This window comes from Sus scrofa, chromosome 13, assembly GCF_054392235.1.
Source record: "Sus scrofa isolate SSC_HxYL_T2T_F1_AM1 chromosome 13, Sscrofa_HxYL_maternal_Yorkshire_Landrace_v2.0, whole genome shotgun sequence".
In the NCBI taxonomy this organism is placed as follows: Eukaryota; Metazoa; Chordata; class Mammalia; order Artiodactyla; family Suidae; genus Sus; species Sus scrofa.
The window spans coordinates 36,723,450-36,740,798 of record NC_139395.1 but is presented as its reverse complement, the minus strand read 5'-3'; the positions used below and the strand labels follow the sequence as shown (position 1 = coordinate 36,740,798).

Below are 17,349 nucleotides of genomic sequence, written 5' to 3'. Positions count from 1 at the left end.
CAGACTCATAGCTATTTGAAAAAAGCATTGCAAAGGAGGGAAAAGGATGAATTATGAGGTAAAGGGCATCAGTACAACTGATTATCCTTATGGAAAAAAGGAAAATTAGATCACAGAAGGGTTATATTTCAGTAAAGACAATGTCATACACGCATAAATTTTAGGTAAATTAAACTTACCTAAATTTAAACACCTACCTAAATATAAAAGTCACAATTTAAAACCATTAAAAAGACTATATAGGAGGCTACGTAAACCCGAGGTCAGAAGGATTTTTTTTTCTGCCATGTCCATGCCATGTGAAAGTTCTCAGGCCAGGGATCAAACCTCAGCCTTCACAGTGACAATGCCAGACCCTTAACTGCTAGCTCATCAGGGAACTCCAAGAAGTATTTCTTCAGACACAGAAGAGCAAATCTTAAAAGATTCATCAGAGTTCCTGCCTTGGCTCAGTGGTTAATGAATCCCTGGCTTTGCTCAGTGGATTAAGGATGTGGCGTTGCCGAAGCTGTGGTGTAGGTCGCAGATGCAGCTCAGATCCTGTGTTGTTGCAGCTCTGGTGTAGGCCAGAGGCTACAGCTCTGATTCAACCCCTAGACTAGGAAGCTCCATATGCTGCGGGAGCAGCCCAAGAAAATGGCATAAAGACCAAAAAAAAAAAAATTCATCAATTAAAATTTAAAGTACCTGCCTAATGTAGAACACTGTTCATAAATTTAAAAAGGTAAGCCACATTAATGAGAGAAGAACTTGCAATATGTAATCAACAAAGAATGAGAAAGCAAAATTCATAGAGAATACTTAACAAATCAACAACAAAAAAATCTCATTAAAAATGTAGGCAAAGGAAATGGGATTAAGATGGCTGAATGGAAGGACTGGAGCTCAACTTCTCTCCTAAAAACAACAAAATTCACAACTAAAGGCTGAGCAATCTTCAACCAAATGGACCGGAAACCTTAAAAAAGATATCCTACTCCAGAAGACAAAGAGGAGGCCACATCAAGAGGTAGGAGGGGCGATTATATGATATAAGCAACCCCATAACTCCTGGGTGGGAAGCCCCACAGACTGGAAACTAACTGGTTCACAGAGACTCACCTACAGAAGTGAGAGTTCTAAGCCCCACATCAAACTCCCACATGTGGAGATCTGGTATTGAGAGAAAGACCCCTAGAGCATCTGGCATTGAAGGCCAGTGGGGCTTGTGCACAGGAGTTCCATGAGATTGGGGGAAACAGAGACCCCATTGTTAAAAGGTGCACACGGACTTTCATGTGCACTGGGTCCCAGGGCAAAGCAAAGTCTCCATAGGAATCTGGGTCAAACCTGACGGCAGTTCTTGAAGGATATCCTGGGAAAACCGGGCTGAATGTGGCTTGTTGTGAGGAAAGGACATTGGAAGCAAAGCTCTCGGGAATATTCAGCAACATGCCTTTCTCTGGAAGTGGCCATTTTGGGAAAATATGGCCCCACTCATCAGTCAGCCTGAAAAGCCCCAGGGCAAACAACAATCCAGGTGGGATCACAGCCCCACCCATCAGTAAATAGGCGCCCAAAGACCCCCGGCACACAGCTACCTCTAATCCCATCCAGAGACAAAGCCCCACCCAAGAGAGGGATAGGAATCAGCTCCACCTACCAGTGGGCAAGCATCAGTCCCTCCCATCAGGAAGCCTACAGCAAGCCCTCATACCAACTTCAGCTACAAGGGGAGCAGACACCAGAAGTAAGAGAGGCTACAACTCTACCATCTGTAAAAAGGTCACCACACCAAAAACCTATGAAATGAAAAGATGAAAAACTATAACTCAGATGAGGAAGAAGGGAAAAACTCCAGAAAATTAGCTAAGCTATGAGGAGATTCTCAGCCTCCAGGAAAAAGACTTTAGACTATTGATGCTGAAGATGATGCAAGACATTTGAAATAAACTGGAGGCAAAGTGAATAACTTACAGAAAACACTGAGCAAAGAGATACAAGATATAAAATTTGAACATGAAGAGATGCAAAATGCAATAACTGAAATAAAAAATTCACTAGAAGCAGCTAACAGCAGAATACAGGAGGCAGAAGAAGCAATAAGCAAGGTGGAGGACAGATTAGTAGAAATTACAGATGTGGAACAGAAAAGAGAAAAAAGATTGAAAACGAATGAAGAGAGTCTCAGAGAACTCTGAGACAATGTTAAAAGCACCAACATCCATATTATGGAGTGCCAGAAGAAGAAGAGAGAGAGAAGGAGACAGAAAAAATATTCCAAGAGATAATAGCCAAAAACTTCCCTAACATGGGAAAGGAACCACTCACTCAAATCCAGGAAGCGCACCAAATACCATATAAAATAAACCCAAGGAGGAATACTCCGAGACACATATTAATCAAACTAACCAAAATTAAAGACAAAGAAAAAATCTTGAAAGGTGCTAGGGAAAAGAAACAAATAACATACAAGGGAACCCTGATAAGGTTATTGGCAGATTTTTCAGCAGAAACTCTGCAGGCCAGAAGGGAGTGGCATGATATACTTAACATGATGAAAGGAAAAAACCTCCAACCAAGATTACTTTACCCAGCAAGGCTCTCATTCAGATTGGAAGGAGAAATCAAAAGCTTGACAGACAAGCAAAAGCTGAGAGAATTCAGCAACACTAAACCAGCCTTACAACAAATACTAAAGGAACTTCTCTAGGCAGAAAAGAAAATACAGCAACAGGAAACAAAAATTCCACAAATGAGAAGGCTTACCAGTAAATGTATATATACAGTAAAGATATGAAATCATCTATGCACAATTATGCCACCAAAAACAGAAATTGTGAGAAGAGGAGGGTAAAAATGCAGGACACTGGAGATGAACTTGCAATTAAGAGACCAACAGCTTAAAACAATCTCATATATTTATATATATATAGAGAGAGAGACTCATATCAAAAGTTCAGAATAACTGCAAACCAAAAATCTACAATTGATACACAAACAAATAAGAAAAATCAACTCAAATACAACACTAAAGAGAGTCATCAAACCAGAAGAGGAGAGAACAAAAGAAGGAAAGAAAAAAGAGTAACAAAAAAAATCCAAAGCAATTCATACAATGGCAATAAGAACATACATATCAGTAATTACCTTAAATGTTAATGGACTACATGCCCCAACCAAAAGACATAGACTGGCTGGATACAAAAACAAGACCCATATATAGGCTGTCTTCAAGAGACCCACTTCATTTCTACGGACACATACAAATCGAAAGTGAGAGGATGGAAGAAAATATTACATGTAAACAGGAATCAAAAGAAAGCTGGAGTAGCAATACTCATACCAGACAAAGTAGACCTTAAAATGAAGAATATTTTAATGGACAAAGAAGGTCATTACATAGTGACCAAAGGATCAATCCAAGATGTTATAACAATTTTAAATATCTACGCTCCCAACACAGGTTCACCACAATACATAAGGTAACTGCTGACAACCTTTAAAAGACAAATCGACAATAACACAATAATACTGGGGGACATTAACAACCCACTTACAGCAATGGACAGATCAACCAGACAGAAAATCAATAAGGAAACACAGGCCCTGAATGAAGCATTAAACCAGATGGACTTAACAGATATTTATAAGACATTCCATCCAAAAGCAACAGAATACACATTCTTCTCAAGTGCACATGGAACATTCTCTAAGATTGACCATATCCTGGGCTACAAATCCAACCTCAGTAACTTTAAGAAAATTGAAATCTTATCAAGCAGCTTTTCCAAAAACAATGCTATACCACTAGAAATCAACAACAAGAAAAAATCTGCAAAAAACACAAACACGTGGAGACTCAACAACATGCTCCTAAACAACCAATGGATCACTGAAGAAATCAAAGAGGAAACTGAAAAATACTTACAAGCAAATGACAAATGACAACAAACATATGACACTCCAAAACCTATGGGATGCAGCAAAAGCCGTTCTAAGAGGGAAGTTTATAGCAATACATGCCCACCTCAGGAAACAAGAAAAAGCTCAAATAAACAAGCTAACTTGACATCTAAAGCAGCTCAAGAGAGGACAGACAAGACATAAAGTGAGTAGAAGGAAAGAAATCATAAGGATCAGAGAAGAAATCAATGAAATAGAAACAAAGAAAACCATAGAAAAGATCAATGAAACAAAAAGCTGGTTCTTTGAAAAGAACAACAAAATTGATAAACCCTTAGCCAGACTTATCAAGAAAAAAAGAGAGAGGACTCAAATCAATAAAGTTAGAAATGAAAAAGAAGTAACAACGGACATCACTGAAATACAAAGGATCATAAGAGAACTACCACATGCAACTATATATGCCAATAAAACGGAAAACCTAGAAGAAATGGACAAATTCTTAGAAAAGTACAATCTTCCAAGACTAAACCAAGAGGAAGTAGAAAAGGTGAACAGACCAATCACAAGAACTGAAATTGAAACTGTGATGAAAAAACTTCTAACAAACAAATGTCCAGGACCAGATGGCTTCACAGGCGATTTCTATCAAACATTTAGAGAAGAGCTAACACCTCTCCCTCTGAAACTATTCCAAAAAATTGCAGAGGAAGGGATACTCCCAAACTCATTCCATGAGCCCACCATCACCCTGGTACCAAAACCAGACAAAGACACCACCAAAAAAGAAAACAACAGGCCAATTACACTGATGAACATCAATGCAAGAATCCTCAACAAAATACTAGCAAACCGCATCCAACAATACATTAAAAGGATTGCACATCATGATCAAGTGGGATTTATCCCAGGCATGCAAGGGTTCTTCAATAGCTGGAAATCCATCTGTGTGATACACCACGTTAACAAACTGGAGAATTAAACCCATATGATCCTCTCAATAGACACAGAAAAAGCCTTTGACAAAATCCAACACCCATTTCTGATAAGAACCCTTCAGAAAGTGGGTATAGAGGGAACCTACCTCAACATCATAAAGGCCACATTTGACAAACCGACAGCGAACATCATTCTCAATGGGGAAAAGCTCAAAGAATTCCCACTGAGGTAAGGAACAAGACAAGGATGGCCACTCTCGATACTACTCTTCAACATAGTTTTGGAAGTCCTAGCCATGGCAATCAGAGAAGTAAAAGAAATGAAAGGAATCCAAATTGGAAAGGAAGATGTAAAACTAGCACTATTTGCAGATGATATGATACTGTACCTAGAGAATCCTAAAGACTCTACCAGAAAACTATTAGAGCTCATCCATGAATTTGGCAAAGTCACAGGATACAAAATTAATACACAGAAATCGACAGCATTTCTACACACTAACAATGAAAGATCACAAAAGGAAATTAGGGAAGCAATCCCATTTACCATCGCATCCAAAAGAATAAAAATATTACCTAGGAGTAAACCTACCTAAAGAGACACAAAAAAAGACCTGTACTCTGAAAACTGTAAGACACTGATGAAAGAAATCAAAGATGACACAAATAGATGGAAAGATATACCATGCTCGTGGGTTGGAGGAGCCAATGTTATCAAAATGACTATACTACCCAAGGCAATCTACAGATGCAATGCAATCCCTATCAAATTACCAAGGACATTTTTCACAGAACTCGAGGAAAATATTTTAAAGTTTCTTTGGAAGCACAAAAAACCCGGAATAGCCAAAGACATCCTGAAAAAGAAAAATGGAGCTGGAGGAATCAGGCTCCTGGACTTCAGACTATACTACAAAGAAACAGTCATCAAAACCGCATGGTACTGGCACAAAGACAGAAATATAGATCAGTGGACAGGAAAGAAAGCCCAGAATTAAACCCACACACCTACAGCCAACTCATCTATGACAAAGGAGGCAAGAATATACAATGGAGAAAGGACAGCTTGTTCAATAAGTTGTGCTGGGAAAACTGGACAGCCACATGGAAAAGAATGAAAGTAGAACACTCCCTAACACCATACACAAAAAGAAACTCCAAATGGATTAAAGACCTAGATACAATACCAGACACTATCAAACTCTTAGAGGAAAACATAGGCCTAACACTCTCTGACATAAACGACAGCAACATCTTCTCAGATCCACCTCTTAGAGTATTGACAACAAAAACAAAAATAAACAAATGGGACCTAATCAAACTTAAAAGTTTCTGCACAGCAAAGGAAACCCTAAACAACACAAGAAGACAACCCACGGAATGGGAGAAAATCTTTGCAAGTGAATCAACTGACAAGGGACTAATCTCCAAAATTTATAAACACCTTCTGCAGCTCCATACCAAAAAAACAAACAACCCCATCAAAAAATGGGCAGAAGATCTAAACAGACAGTTCTCCAAAGAAGACATACAGATGGCCAGAAAACACATGAAAAGATGTTCAACATCACTCATTATTAGAGAGATGCAAATCAAAACCACTCTGAGGTATGACCTTACACCAGCCAGAATGGCCATCATCTAAAAGTCTACAAACAATAAGTGCTGGAGAGGGTGTGGAGAAAAAGGAACCCTGTTACACTGTTGGTGGGATTGTAAATTGGTGCAACCACTGTGGAAAGCAGTATGGAGATGCCTCAGAAAACTAAACATAGAACTACCATTTGATCCAGCAATCCCACTCCTGGGCATCTATCCAGAGAAAACCATGACTCAAAAAGACACATGTACTCCAATGTTCACAGCAGCACTCTTTTCAATAGCCAAGACGTGGAAACAACCTAAATGGAGTGGACTGAGAAGAGGTGTTACATATACACAATGGAATATCACTCAGTCATTAAAAGGAATGAAATACTGGCATTTTTAGCAACAGGGATGGACCTAGAAATTATCATGCTAAGTGAAGTCAGCCATACAATGAGACACCAACATCAAATGCTTTCACTGACATGTGGAATCTGAAAAAAGGACACAATGAACTTCTTTGCAGAACAAATACTGACTCACAGACTTTGAAAAACTTATGGTCTCTGGAGGAGACAGTTTGGTGGTTGGGGGGATGCACTGGGGTTGTGGGTTGGAAATCCTATAAAATTGGATTGTCATGATCATTGTACAACTATAAATATAATAAATTCACTGAGTAATAAAAAATTAATTAATTGATTAAAAAGTAGGCAAAGGGAGTTCCCAATGTGGTTCAGCAGTAATGACTAGTATTCATGAGGACTCAGACTCAATCCTTGGTTTCCCTCAGTGAGTTAAAGATCTGGCGTTGCTGTGAGGTGTAGGTTGTAGACACAGCTCGGACCTGGTACTGCTGTGGCTGTTGCTGTGACCAATGGTTACAGCTCCAATTTGACCCCTGGCCTGGGAACTTCCATATGCTGTGAATTCGGCTCTAAAAAGAAAAAAAAAAAAAAAGGTAGGCAAAGGGTAAGAACAGGCAATTCACAGAAAACTACAGAATGGCCCTGAATCACATGAAACGATGACACATCTTGAAACTAAGCAGGATGCTATGGTCCTTCTGTACCATGTCCTCTGCCTGCCTTTTGTGGAAAAACTTGAGCCAAAGAGTGAGATTTTGTTTGTTTTAATGGCCACACCTGAGGCATATGCAAGTTTCCAGGCCAGGGAATGAATTGAAGCTGCAGCTGTGGCAGCTGTGGTAATACCAGATCCTTTAACCCACTGCACGGGCCAGGGAGTGAATCCACCCCTCTGGAGCAACCTGAGCAGCTGTACTCAGGTTCTTAACCCACTGCACCACAAAGGGAACTCCAGCCAAAGAGTAAGTTTAATCAGAGAAGTGAGAAAAATGCAGAGGCAAAGAAAAGCAGTGCAACAAGACTAGATAATAATAGTTTAGTCACTAAGTAGAGTCAAGGACTTTTAGTTTCTCCTCAAAGGCTACAGATAATATTCTGAGCCATATCCTTTGAGCTGTTTTGTAGAGCCTGAGACCCCTACCAGGTGGAAGAAGTTAACTACTTGATGACCAGACTGTTGTCAGGACAAAAGCTGCCACAATTCTGAGAACTGGCCTCAAAGAAACGGGAACGAACAGACCCTGGAATTGAAGATTAACTGTACTTAAAACAATCAAGATGATGCTGATCAGACCACTGCATGACCAGTTTCAAGACGACTGTCAGAGCTGACTGTACTGTTTCTGCCTGTAGCACCCTCCCTCTGCCTACGAACGCCTGAAACTGCCCTTTAAAAGCTCTTGCCCTCTGCTTGTCAGTTGGGAGAGTAATAAGCCTTTAGACATGTCTTTCCTCCCCACTAGTTGCCAGCCTCTGAAATAAAGCAAACTTTCCTTTCCACCAACCTTACCTCTATTGTCTTTTGAGCTTCAGAGCAGCGCAACCTTCTTTCTGTACTTTTTTTTTTTTTTTTTGGCGCCTATGTGGGGCTGCACTCTCACGAGATCTGGCTCCCCAGGTTTTCCTCAAGTAGAGCCACCTCCCTGACAGAGCTGGACTGGCCACAATGACCCCACTGCTGATGGCTACTGGGCCAGAGAGGGGTTTTGAGGGATCTTCCTTGCAGCTGTCCAAACCATTTGTTTGGGGACCCTCCCAGTTTCTCCCCTGCTTGGCATTGGCTGCCAACTTCTCCTTTCCTTTCAAGGAACAGGAAGATGGACCTGGATGAGCTGAGGAGCCCCAAGACCAAGTAAGGTCACCGGTGTGTACCCCACAAACTTCTCTTTTAAGCACTGAGTGCTATTTGGGCATTCTGTTGATTTGTTCTAACGTGTGTCTGCTGTCGAGGACCTTGTGTGTTGGGCAGTGTTTGTTTGGCACTTCATATCGGTCATCTTCTCAGGGGATTTGTGACAGTTCTGTCTTCTGGTGTGTGAGTATTCCATTTGTGTGATCAGTATTCTTGTTGCCTTCTGTAAAACGGTAAATTTAGGTTGAATTCATTAAAAGAAATTTTAGCTATGAACCTATGACTAAGAAAAAGAAAGGTGATTTTTTTTTTTAAACACTATATAACCAACAGTATTCTTCAGACTCCAGAAAAAATTAAGATGAAACTTTTGAATTTCAAAACTGGCTCTTTTTGCACACGCAGTTAGAGAAAGCTAGCTTGATAAAATACTGTTTTCAGAATTCTGACCCTGAAAGAGCAAAAATGTGCCTAGGAGAAAGCTTAAAGTTAACTCTTATCAGGTCCTTGAAATAAAAACACAGCCCACTTTGCATAAGACTTCAGCCTTGGTTAATTAGTAACTACAAAGGATGTTTGGGTTCATTAAACATGCATCTTGTGCTATAAGAAAAATGTGTGTGTTTTTTTTTTTTTTTTTTTTTTTTTTGTCTTTTTGCCTTTTCTAGGGCCATACCCTTGGCATATGGAGGTTCCCAGACTTCGGGTCTAATCAGAGCTGTAGCCGCCAGCCTATGCCACAGCCACAGCAACTCGGGATCCAAGGCATCTGCGACCTGGATCCTTAACCCACTGAGTGAGGCCAGGGATTGAACCCGTAACCTCATGGTTCCTAGACAGATTCGTTAACCACTGAGTCACGACAGGAACTCCTGTTTTTTGTTTTGTTTTCAGCCTCCCCTGTTGCATGTAGAAGTACCCAGGCTCGGGATTAAAACTCTCAGCCACAGCAGTGACCCAAGCCACTGCGGTCACTGCAGTGAAAAACGTCTGTTTTTAGAGGTTATGGAATATGTTCTTAAGTTTGCCAACCAGAAAATGTTGACATAACAAATAGTTCAATTACTTGTTTCTTGATTTTTTTAAGGTCTTTTAAAGGTTAAAAATTGTAACATGTAAAAATAACAAGGGAAGCATTTCAGTGTGTAAAGCAAGTAGGATATTTGTTGTCAGTAAGAGACGGTATACAAAATGAAAATATTTTTGTTGAGTTTTTTTTTCTAAAGCTAAATATTTTTGTTCTAAAGCTGGTTGCTGCTGGATAGGAAAAAATAAGGGACAAATCAATATGGATACAGAAAGTGATAAAACTTTTGTAAAAAAAAGGAAATCTGAGAATTTTGTACATTGTTAAGATTAAGATTATATTGAATTTAATTAGGTAAATGAATTTTGTTATTAATAGTAAGCTGATGTAAGACTGAGTTTGGTTTTCTCTCTGTTAAGAGAACAAAGTTTTTCTAAACTAAGATTATTTGGTATATTACAAAGAAAACATAGTCAAATAATAATGATAAATGTTCTTAACTTTATACTGTATGGTAAAATCATTAATATAAGTGTTCCAGAAGTTACATGAAGTTTCTAAAGTTTGGATATGTTCTCATGTTGTTTGTCATTCTTCTAGTTACAAATTGTCTAGTGAAGTTGTCACAGAGTCTATTTATGATTTAGGTCACTGCTGGCTTTAAGTCTACTGCCTGAAGCACATGTACAATGTTTGTGTGACAATTGGGTATAACTGATAAAATGTACAGCCTATAAAATGTTTTCCCATCAGCATACGTCTGTATTTATTTATGTCATTATTTTCCCCACAACATGAATAACTAGGCCAATACATAAACAAAAAGTAGGCTTGCACCAGGGGACATGAATGGACCCAGAAGAGGCAAATGAGCCACTCTGGCAATGTTGGAAAAATATACTATCAGTGCTTTCTATTGAAAGATTTACAATTAAAAGGGGACAATGATAGATGGAAATTTCACAGTGAGGTATAGAGAAGTCATTCTGGCTAATACCTGATTTAATTTAAACTTTAGGCTAGCCAAAACAGCCTATTGGCAGCCTATCAGACACATACATTGTACTTTGCTTTAACCATTAAGTAAAAAAACACACTCAGAATAATGCAAAGATGCATTTTGAAGTCTACAAATTACAAACGATGGACAGGGTGTGGAGAAAAGAGAACCCTCTCCACATTCCTACACTCTCCTACACTGGTGGGAATGTAAACTCTACCACTATAGTATGAAGGTTCCTCAGAAAACTAAACATAGAATTACCATATGATCCAGTAATTCCAATCCTGGGCATGTATGTGGACAAAACTATAATTCAGAAAGATACATGCACCCCCTATGTTTAGAGCAGCACTATTCACAATAGCCAAGACATGGGAACAACCTAAATGTCTATCAACAGATGAATGGATAAAGAAGATGTGTTAATACATACAATGGAATACTACTCGGCCATTAAAAAGAATGAAATAGTGACACCATAACAACATGGATACAACTAGAATTGATCATATTAAGTGAGGTAAGTCAGAAAGTGAAAGACAAATACCATGTGACGTCATTTATAAGTGGAATCTAAAATATGACACAAATGAACCCTTCTATGAAACAGATACAGACTCACAGCCATAGAGAACAGACCTGTGGTTGCCAAGGATGAGTTGGGGAAGGGATGGACTGGGGTTCTGGGGTCAGTAGTTGCAAACTATTATATACAGAATGGATCAGAGTTCCCATCATGGTGCAGCAGAAACAAATCCGACTAGGAACCATAAGATCGAGGGTTTGCTCCCTGGCCCTGCTTAGTGGGTTAAGGATCTGGCATTGCTGTGGCTGTGGCGTGGGCCAGCGGCTACAGCTCCAACTCTACCCCTAGCCTGGGAACCCTCATATGCCGCGGGTGCAGCCCTAAAAGGACAAAAAGACAAAACAAAAAAATCCTGGAATGGATAACAACAAGATCCTAATGTATAGCACAGGGAACTATATTCAATATTCCTATAATAAACCATAAAGGAAAAGAACATTAAAAAAGAATGTGTATAGATATACATAACTGAGTCTCTTTGCTCAACAGCAGAAATGAACACAGCATGTAAATCAACTATACTTCAACTTTTTAAAAAAGATGCTGTTGATTATTATCTTCATTGTAATATGTCTACTAAGTTTCAAATATTTGTCCAGGTACTATGACAATCAAAGAGAGAGGTAATGTTTTCATAACACAAAAAAATTTTTTTTTCCATTTTTACGGCTATACCTGTGATATATGGAAGTTCCAGGGCCAGGGATCAAACTGGCCTATGCCACAGCCGCAGCAACACAGGATCCATACTGCATCTGCGACGTATGCCTCAGCTTGCAGCAACACCAGATCCTTAACCCACTGAGCGAGGCCATCACAGACACTATTTTGGATTCTTAACCTACTGAGCCACAACGGGAACTCCTCATAATCCAAAACATTGATGCTAAGCTTGGATCTCAATATTATTTACAACTCTCCATTCCCCATTTCGGCAGGACTGCCAAAGTAGTCATTTCCCTGTTCCTCAGAGTTAGGGAAACTTGGAACTGAAATGTAACTAAAACCAAGTTCCTCTGTCAAGTTTATGACTAACTTCTCTACCCAAAACTTTATTCCCTTTCTTGTTCTGTACCTGTCCCTCCTCAAGACCAAGGAGCATCAAAGAAAATGGGTGGATTGAAATGGAGCAGGACCCTATGGTCCTTCCTGCCATGTCCTCCACTGGCCTTTTGTCTGTGGAAGAACTTTAGCCAAAGAGTAAGTTTAATCAGAGAAGTAAGGAAATGCAGAAGCAAAGAAAAATGCTCCAACAAGACTAAAGTAGCCATTAAGCAAAGTCAAGGATGTTTAATTCCAACTCAAATACTAAAGATAATATTCTGAGCTGAATCCTGTGAGCTGCCTTATAGAGACTGAAACCCCCACCAAGTGGAAGAAGTTAACTACATGAGGGCCAGTCTGTTGCCATGACATAAGCTGCCACAATTCTAAGAACTGGCCTCAAAGATTAACTATTTTTAAAACAATCAACATGATGCTGATAAGACCACCACAAGACCAGTTTCAAGATGACTGTCAGTGCAGACGTGCTGTTCGTGCATATAACCCCCTCCCTCAGCCTATGAAAGCTCTTGCCCACCGGCTGTCAGAGCGGAGGAGGGGAAATGCATCTTTAGACATGACTCTACTCCATCCCCACCCCAGTTACCAGCTTCTGAAATAAAGCAAATTTTCCTCTCCACCAGTGTTGCCTCTTAATGGGCTTTTGAGCAGTGAGCAGCTGGGCCCACTTTCAGTAACAATCTCAGGAAAATGAAAACTCAGACCACCAGCAGATGTCACTCACACCCACCAGGAGAGCAAAGCAAGAGGCTATAACATAGATCCAAAGAGGTGTGCTCTGGAAGATTCACGCTAGGTTTGTACATCACAGCACAAGACTGTCTTAAACACCATGCCCATCACTGGAAAGAGATAACAAAGTGGGGTATAGTCATAAACTACACTGCTAAGAGCACTCAGAAATGTATGGACTGCAGCTCCATGATATCAACATGCAGAAATCCCAAAACGTTGTTATAAGCAAAACAAAACAAAACAAAACAAAAACTGCAGAAAGATATGTCTGGCATGAATCCATTAACAAAATTTCTAAACATTGAAATAATACTCTACGTTGTTCACAGGCACATGGAGGGCACAGGAGGGGAATTGATGAGTATTCTATAAACCATAAAGGAACTATTCTGGCTTTGGGGTCAGGCTACTTCAACCCTCTGTGCCTCAGTTCCCTCATTTGCAAAACAGGAATAATGCTTACCTCATAGGGTTGTTGTGAGAATTAAAAACAGATACCCCCTGTCAACTGTTTAGCATCGTGCCTGGCTTAGGGAAGGGGCACACGTGAGGTACAAAAGGAAGCACCTGAGCATGAGTTATCTCCTACTCCCACCCCTCTTTTCTTGCTTCTTCTTGGGAGAAAAGCGCCTTTCTTTCAGAACGAATGACTTGAAATTGGTGCCTTCACAAGCAGGTACTTCCACAGTGCTATAACAAAAGTTCTCAGAAGTTTAAAGTTTCCCCTGAAGTGTTTTCCTGTCATTGCCCACACCTCAAGCTATCATTACTTAAAGGTCCATTTCACTCAACCACAGTTTAAATCATCAATAAGAATGAGTAGGGTCAACTATTTGGGATTACCAAAGGTGAAAGATGGGGTGGTAGTGGTAAATTAGGGGTTTAGAATTAATATATACAGACTACCACATATAAAATAGATAACCAGCGAGGACCTACCGTATGATACAGGGAACTACACTCAATATCTTATAATATTCTCTATGGGGAAAGAATCTGAAAAAGAATAGATTTATATGTATAACTGAATCACTGTGCTGTACTCCCTTAAACCAACACAACATTGTAAATCAATACTTCAATTTTTAAAAAGGGGGGGGGGGAGAATGAGTCGTGGCAGAAAACATAAGATCTCTTGTTCACAAGTTACTAACTCCAAAATACGATCCTTACCTCAGCTACAAGAACCCAACAAAAGCTAGGCTACAGCTTCAAGAGCCCAAGCACTTTCCCCAAAGGGCGAGGCCACAGCTGGACGTACCTGAGTGGGACCTATAGTTCTGGTACAGCTGGTGGATCTTCTTGGGCTTGCGCACCGCGCACTGCTTGTCCCCAGTGTTTTTGCTGGCATAGTGGAACAGAGAGCGCAGATCGCTGAAGCGGAAGGCCACGCCCTTCATGATGCTCTGGGCCGTGTCCCCAGTAAGAAACATGGCATTGGGGTCATTGATGCATTTCATCAATAGCGCCAGCTCGGCTTGGGTGAAGTCCTGAATCTCATCACCATAGAGCTCATGGATGGACCATGGGAGCACCTTGAGCTTCGACAGCCTCCGGGACAGGTTGTACAGAACATCTTCTTCGTCAAAGTACCCTTTCTGAGATCTGATCTGCTGATACAGGCAGAAGAGGCCATAGATCTCACTCCGGTCTTCCTTAAAATTGGGGGACCGCTTCCGCCCTAATTGCTTATATGCTTCTTCCGTGAGTCTTCCCTGGGGGCTGCTGAGGGCTTCAAAAGACCCCTTCAGGAAAGATTTGATTTCTTTCCAGATCAGTGCAGGGTTGTAGGAGGTTTTCCCCTTGATCATTTTGGGCCATATTTCACTGGTGAACACCTCAAACGTCACGTATACCCGGGGGTCGCTGTCGCATGGACGCGTTTCAACAACTTTTTCCTCCTCACCATAGTCCCCATCTGCTTCAGCTTCTTCCTCATCCTCCTGCCAGTTGGGGATACTCAGCTCTTCCTGTGTGGACCATCCTACGATAGTTCTTTTCAAGCTGCCGTCTTCATTCCTCAGAAAAAATGGTTCCGGCAGAGAAGCATCAAGCAGGAGGAGCAGCTGCTTGGAAGTGACAAACAGAGGAAAGTTCTCATCCTTCAGGTCCTGGAGTCTGTGGACACTGGGTTCCAACGATTTGTAGTGACTGGTAGCCTTGGTCGATTTGGACAACTCAGTGAAATTCCTCTGCACCTCCTGGCACAGTACATGGTTCTTGGTGACGAAGATCTGATGTAAATGCTCCAGCTGGTGGGGCTGTTCTGGCGCGGGTCCTTCTGCCCCTTGGCTGGGCGCCTCTGGCTCCCCATTGGCTCCCTCAGCACAGGCTTCACTCTCCTGCTCCTCATCGCTATGCACTATTTCCACCTCAATGGAACCTTCCTCCTCCTCCTCTTCCTCTTCCTCCTCCTCCTTCTCCTCCCCACCTGGAACCTCCTTGCCAGGTTCCAATTCCAGCCTTCGCTTCAGCCAGATTTGCCGGGCCAGCAGCGGGCTTCCTGCCTGCTGAGCTTTCTCCCAGTAAACGTGGAATTTCTTCCACAGCCGATACAAGCAGCAGGTCGTCTTCCCGGTGCCGCTCCGCCCGATGAGGATGATGGGCTCCAGGGGCCTGGGGTTGAGGTCGATCACTGCGTACTCAAGCTCGCCAACCCGGAAGGGGTACTCCACCGTGGTGGTCGTGTCATTGAGGATGTTGGAGGCCATGCTGGTGCTGAAGCTGTGGAACTTCATGATGTTATACTCCGTCTCCACCGCACTGGCAGGGGGGAAGTACTCGGGCTCCATATACGCTCCGCTCTGGTCTGCCTCTGTGTCCTCCACGTAACAGCGGGGTATCCGCTTTTGGATTTTCATGTTGGCAGAGACCTGGCCCTTGTTGATCCCCTTCAGTTTCTTGCGCAGGATGCAGGACAGGCCCCGGTTATAGGCGCCACAGATGGCCCTGATAGAGTCCTTCAGTTTGTCATGATCTAAGACAATGTCCCAGATCCGGATGATTTCTGTGTAGACTCTCCCCGCCTTCTCTGTGGGGTGCGCGCTCCGCTCGGCGGCCATGATCTTCTCGGGGTTTTCACTGCACCGCGGAGAGAAGTCAATTGCAAGTTCCCACAGCATCCGGGCCCCTTTGTCCAGCTTGGCCTCGAAGAGCTGGATGCTTCCTTTTAGGTTCTTCAGCCGCTTCCGCAGGTCCCGGGTCCACTCACCATTGCCCAGTTTCTGGATGGTGAGGATGATTTTCTTCTTCATGACCTTGGTCATGACCTTGCTGGACAGCTTCTTCAGAATCTCTGAAGTGCACTCGATCTCCCATGTCATGTTCTCGAAGTCCAGGAGGCAGATTTCGATCTCGGGCACGCTCCAGTCATCCTGGTCGTTGCTGTTCTCTGTTCCCTTGCGACCAGCAGGTACAACTTGAGCGGATACGGCGCCTGCCTGAGTGTGTCCCTCCGCGGCCTCAGGGACTACACGTTTGTTCCCGCTGAGGTCAGAGGCCCCAGCCCCGGAGGAGCCCTGCAGCTGGTCTTTCTCTCCTTCGGTGCCAGCTCCTGTCTCCAGAGGCTCAGGGTTCTGGGGACAGTCCTCTGGGAGGGATGGATCCAATTCCACCTGCTGAATCAAAGCTGTGATGTCCTGCACCAGGCGGTCTCTCTGCGAGCTGGGCCTGGCAGCCCCAGGCTCTGGCCTCGTTGCCTGGGCATCCGGGAGGGTCTCCCAGCTGTCGGGGACCATGGCTCCTCTGGGTGGGGTTCGAGCAGCACCACCACCACCACCGGAGGGCAGCAACTTGGAGGAGACTTTGAGCTGAGCTGTGTGAGCTGGAGTGGTGGACCGCAGAGGCTTTGCCGGGTGGGCGGCAGCATCCTGCCGGCCCCGGCGCCTGCTCTCATTCAGGGCTTTGTTCCAGGCTAAGAGCAGCGGGTCGTTCTTCTTAACCCGGTGCCGGGCGTCCTTGCCTTCCTTGTTCTTCAGGTTGAGGTTGATGTCAAACTTCGCCAGCAGGCCTATCAGCTTCCCCATGCGTTTCAGCATGCCCTTCTGGAAGAGGATGTGCATCAGCGTGTTCCCGTTGCTGTCCTGGATGTTGGGGTTGAGGTAGTAAAATTCGGTAGGCTTGGCCAAGAACAGATCCAACAGGTGGCTGAGGAAGTTAAAACCGATGTCAGCTGAAAGACACAAAAACCCTGTGATTACTGAAGGGCTTTTCTAGGGAGCAGAGATGCCAGCCGGGGGCTCCTCAGGACACAGAACTTCCCAAGGATCTGATAACCCAATGGTTCTCAACTGGGGGCAGTTTG

At 42.6% G+C, this 17,349-nt stretch overlaps 1 protein-coding gene across 7 annotated transcripts in view; it reads right to left on the bottom strand.

The window, feature by feature from the left end:
* Window positions 1–17,349, bottom strand: part of TRANK1 (tetratricopeptide repeat and ankyrin repeat containing 1) — a 110,093-nt gene that overhangs the window by 33,897 nt on the left and 58,847 nt on the right. For all 7 annotated transcript variants that reach the window (XR_014822708.1, XR_014822707.1, XM_084987690.1 and 4 more), the window contains one exon: window positions 14,308–17,217. Coding sequence is in view for 5 of the 7 variants with exons in the window: in XM_084987690.1 (XP_084843816.1) it covers window positions 14,308–17,217 (2,910 nt within the window). In the remaining 2 variants the exon portion in view is untranslated. The remainder of the gene's footprint in view (window positions 1–14,307; window positions 17,218–17,349) is intronic.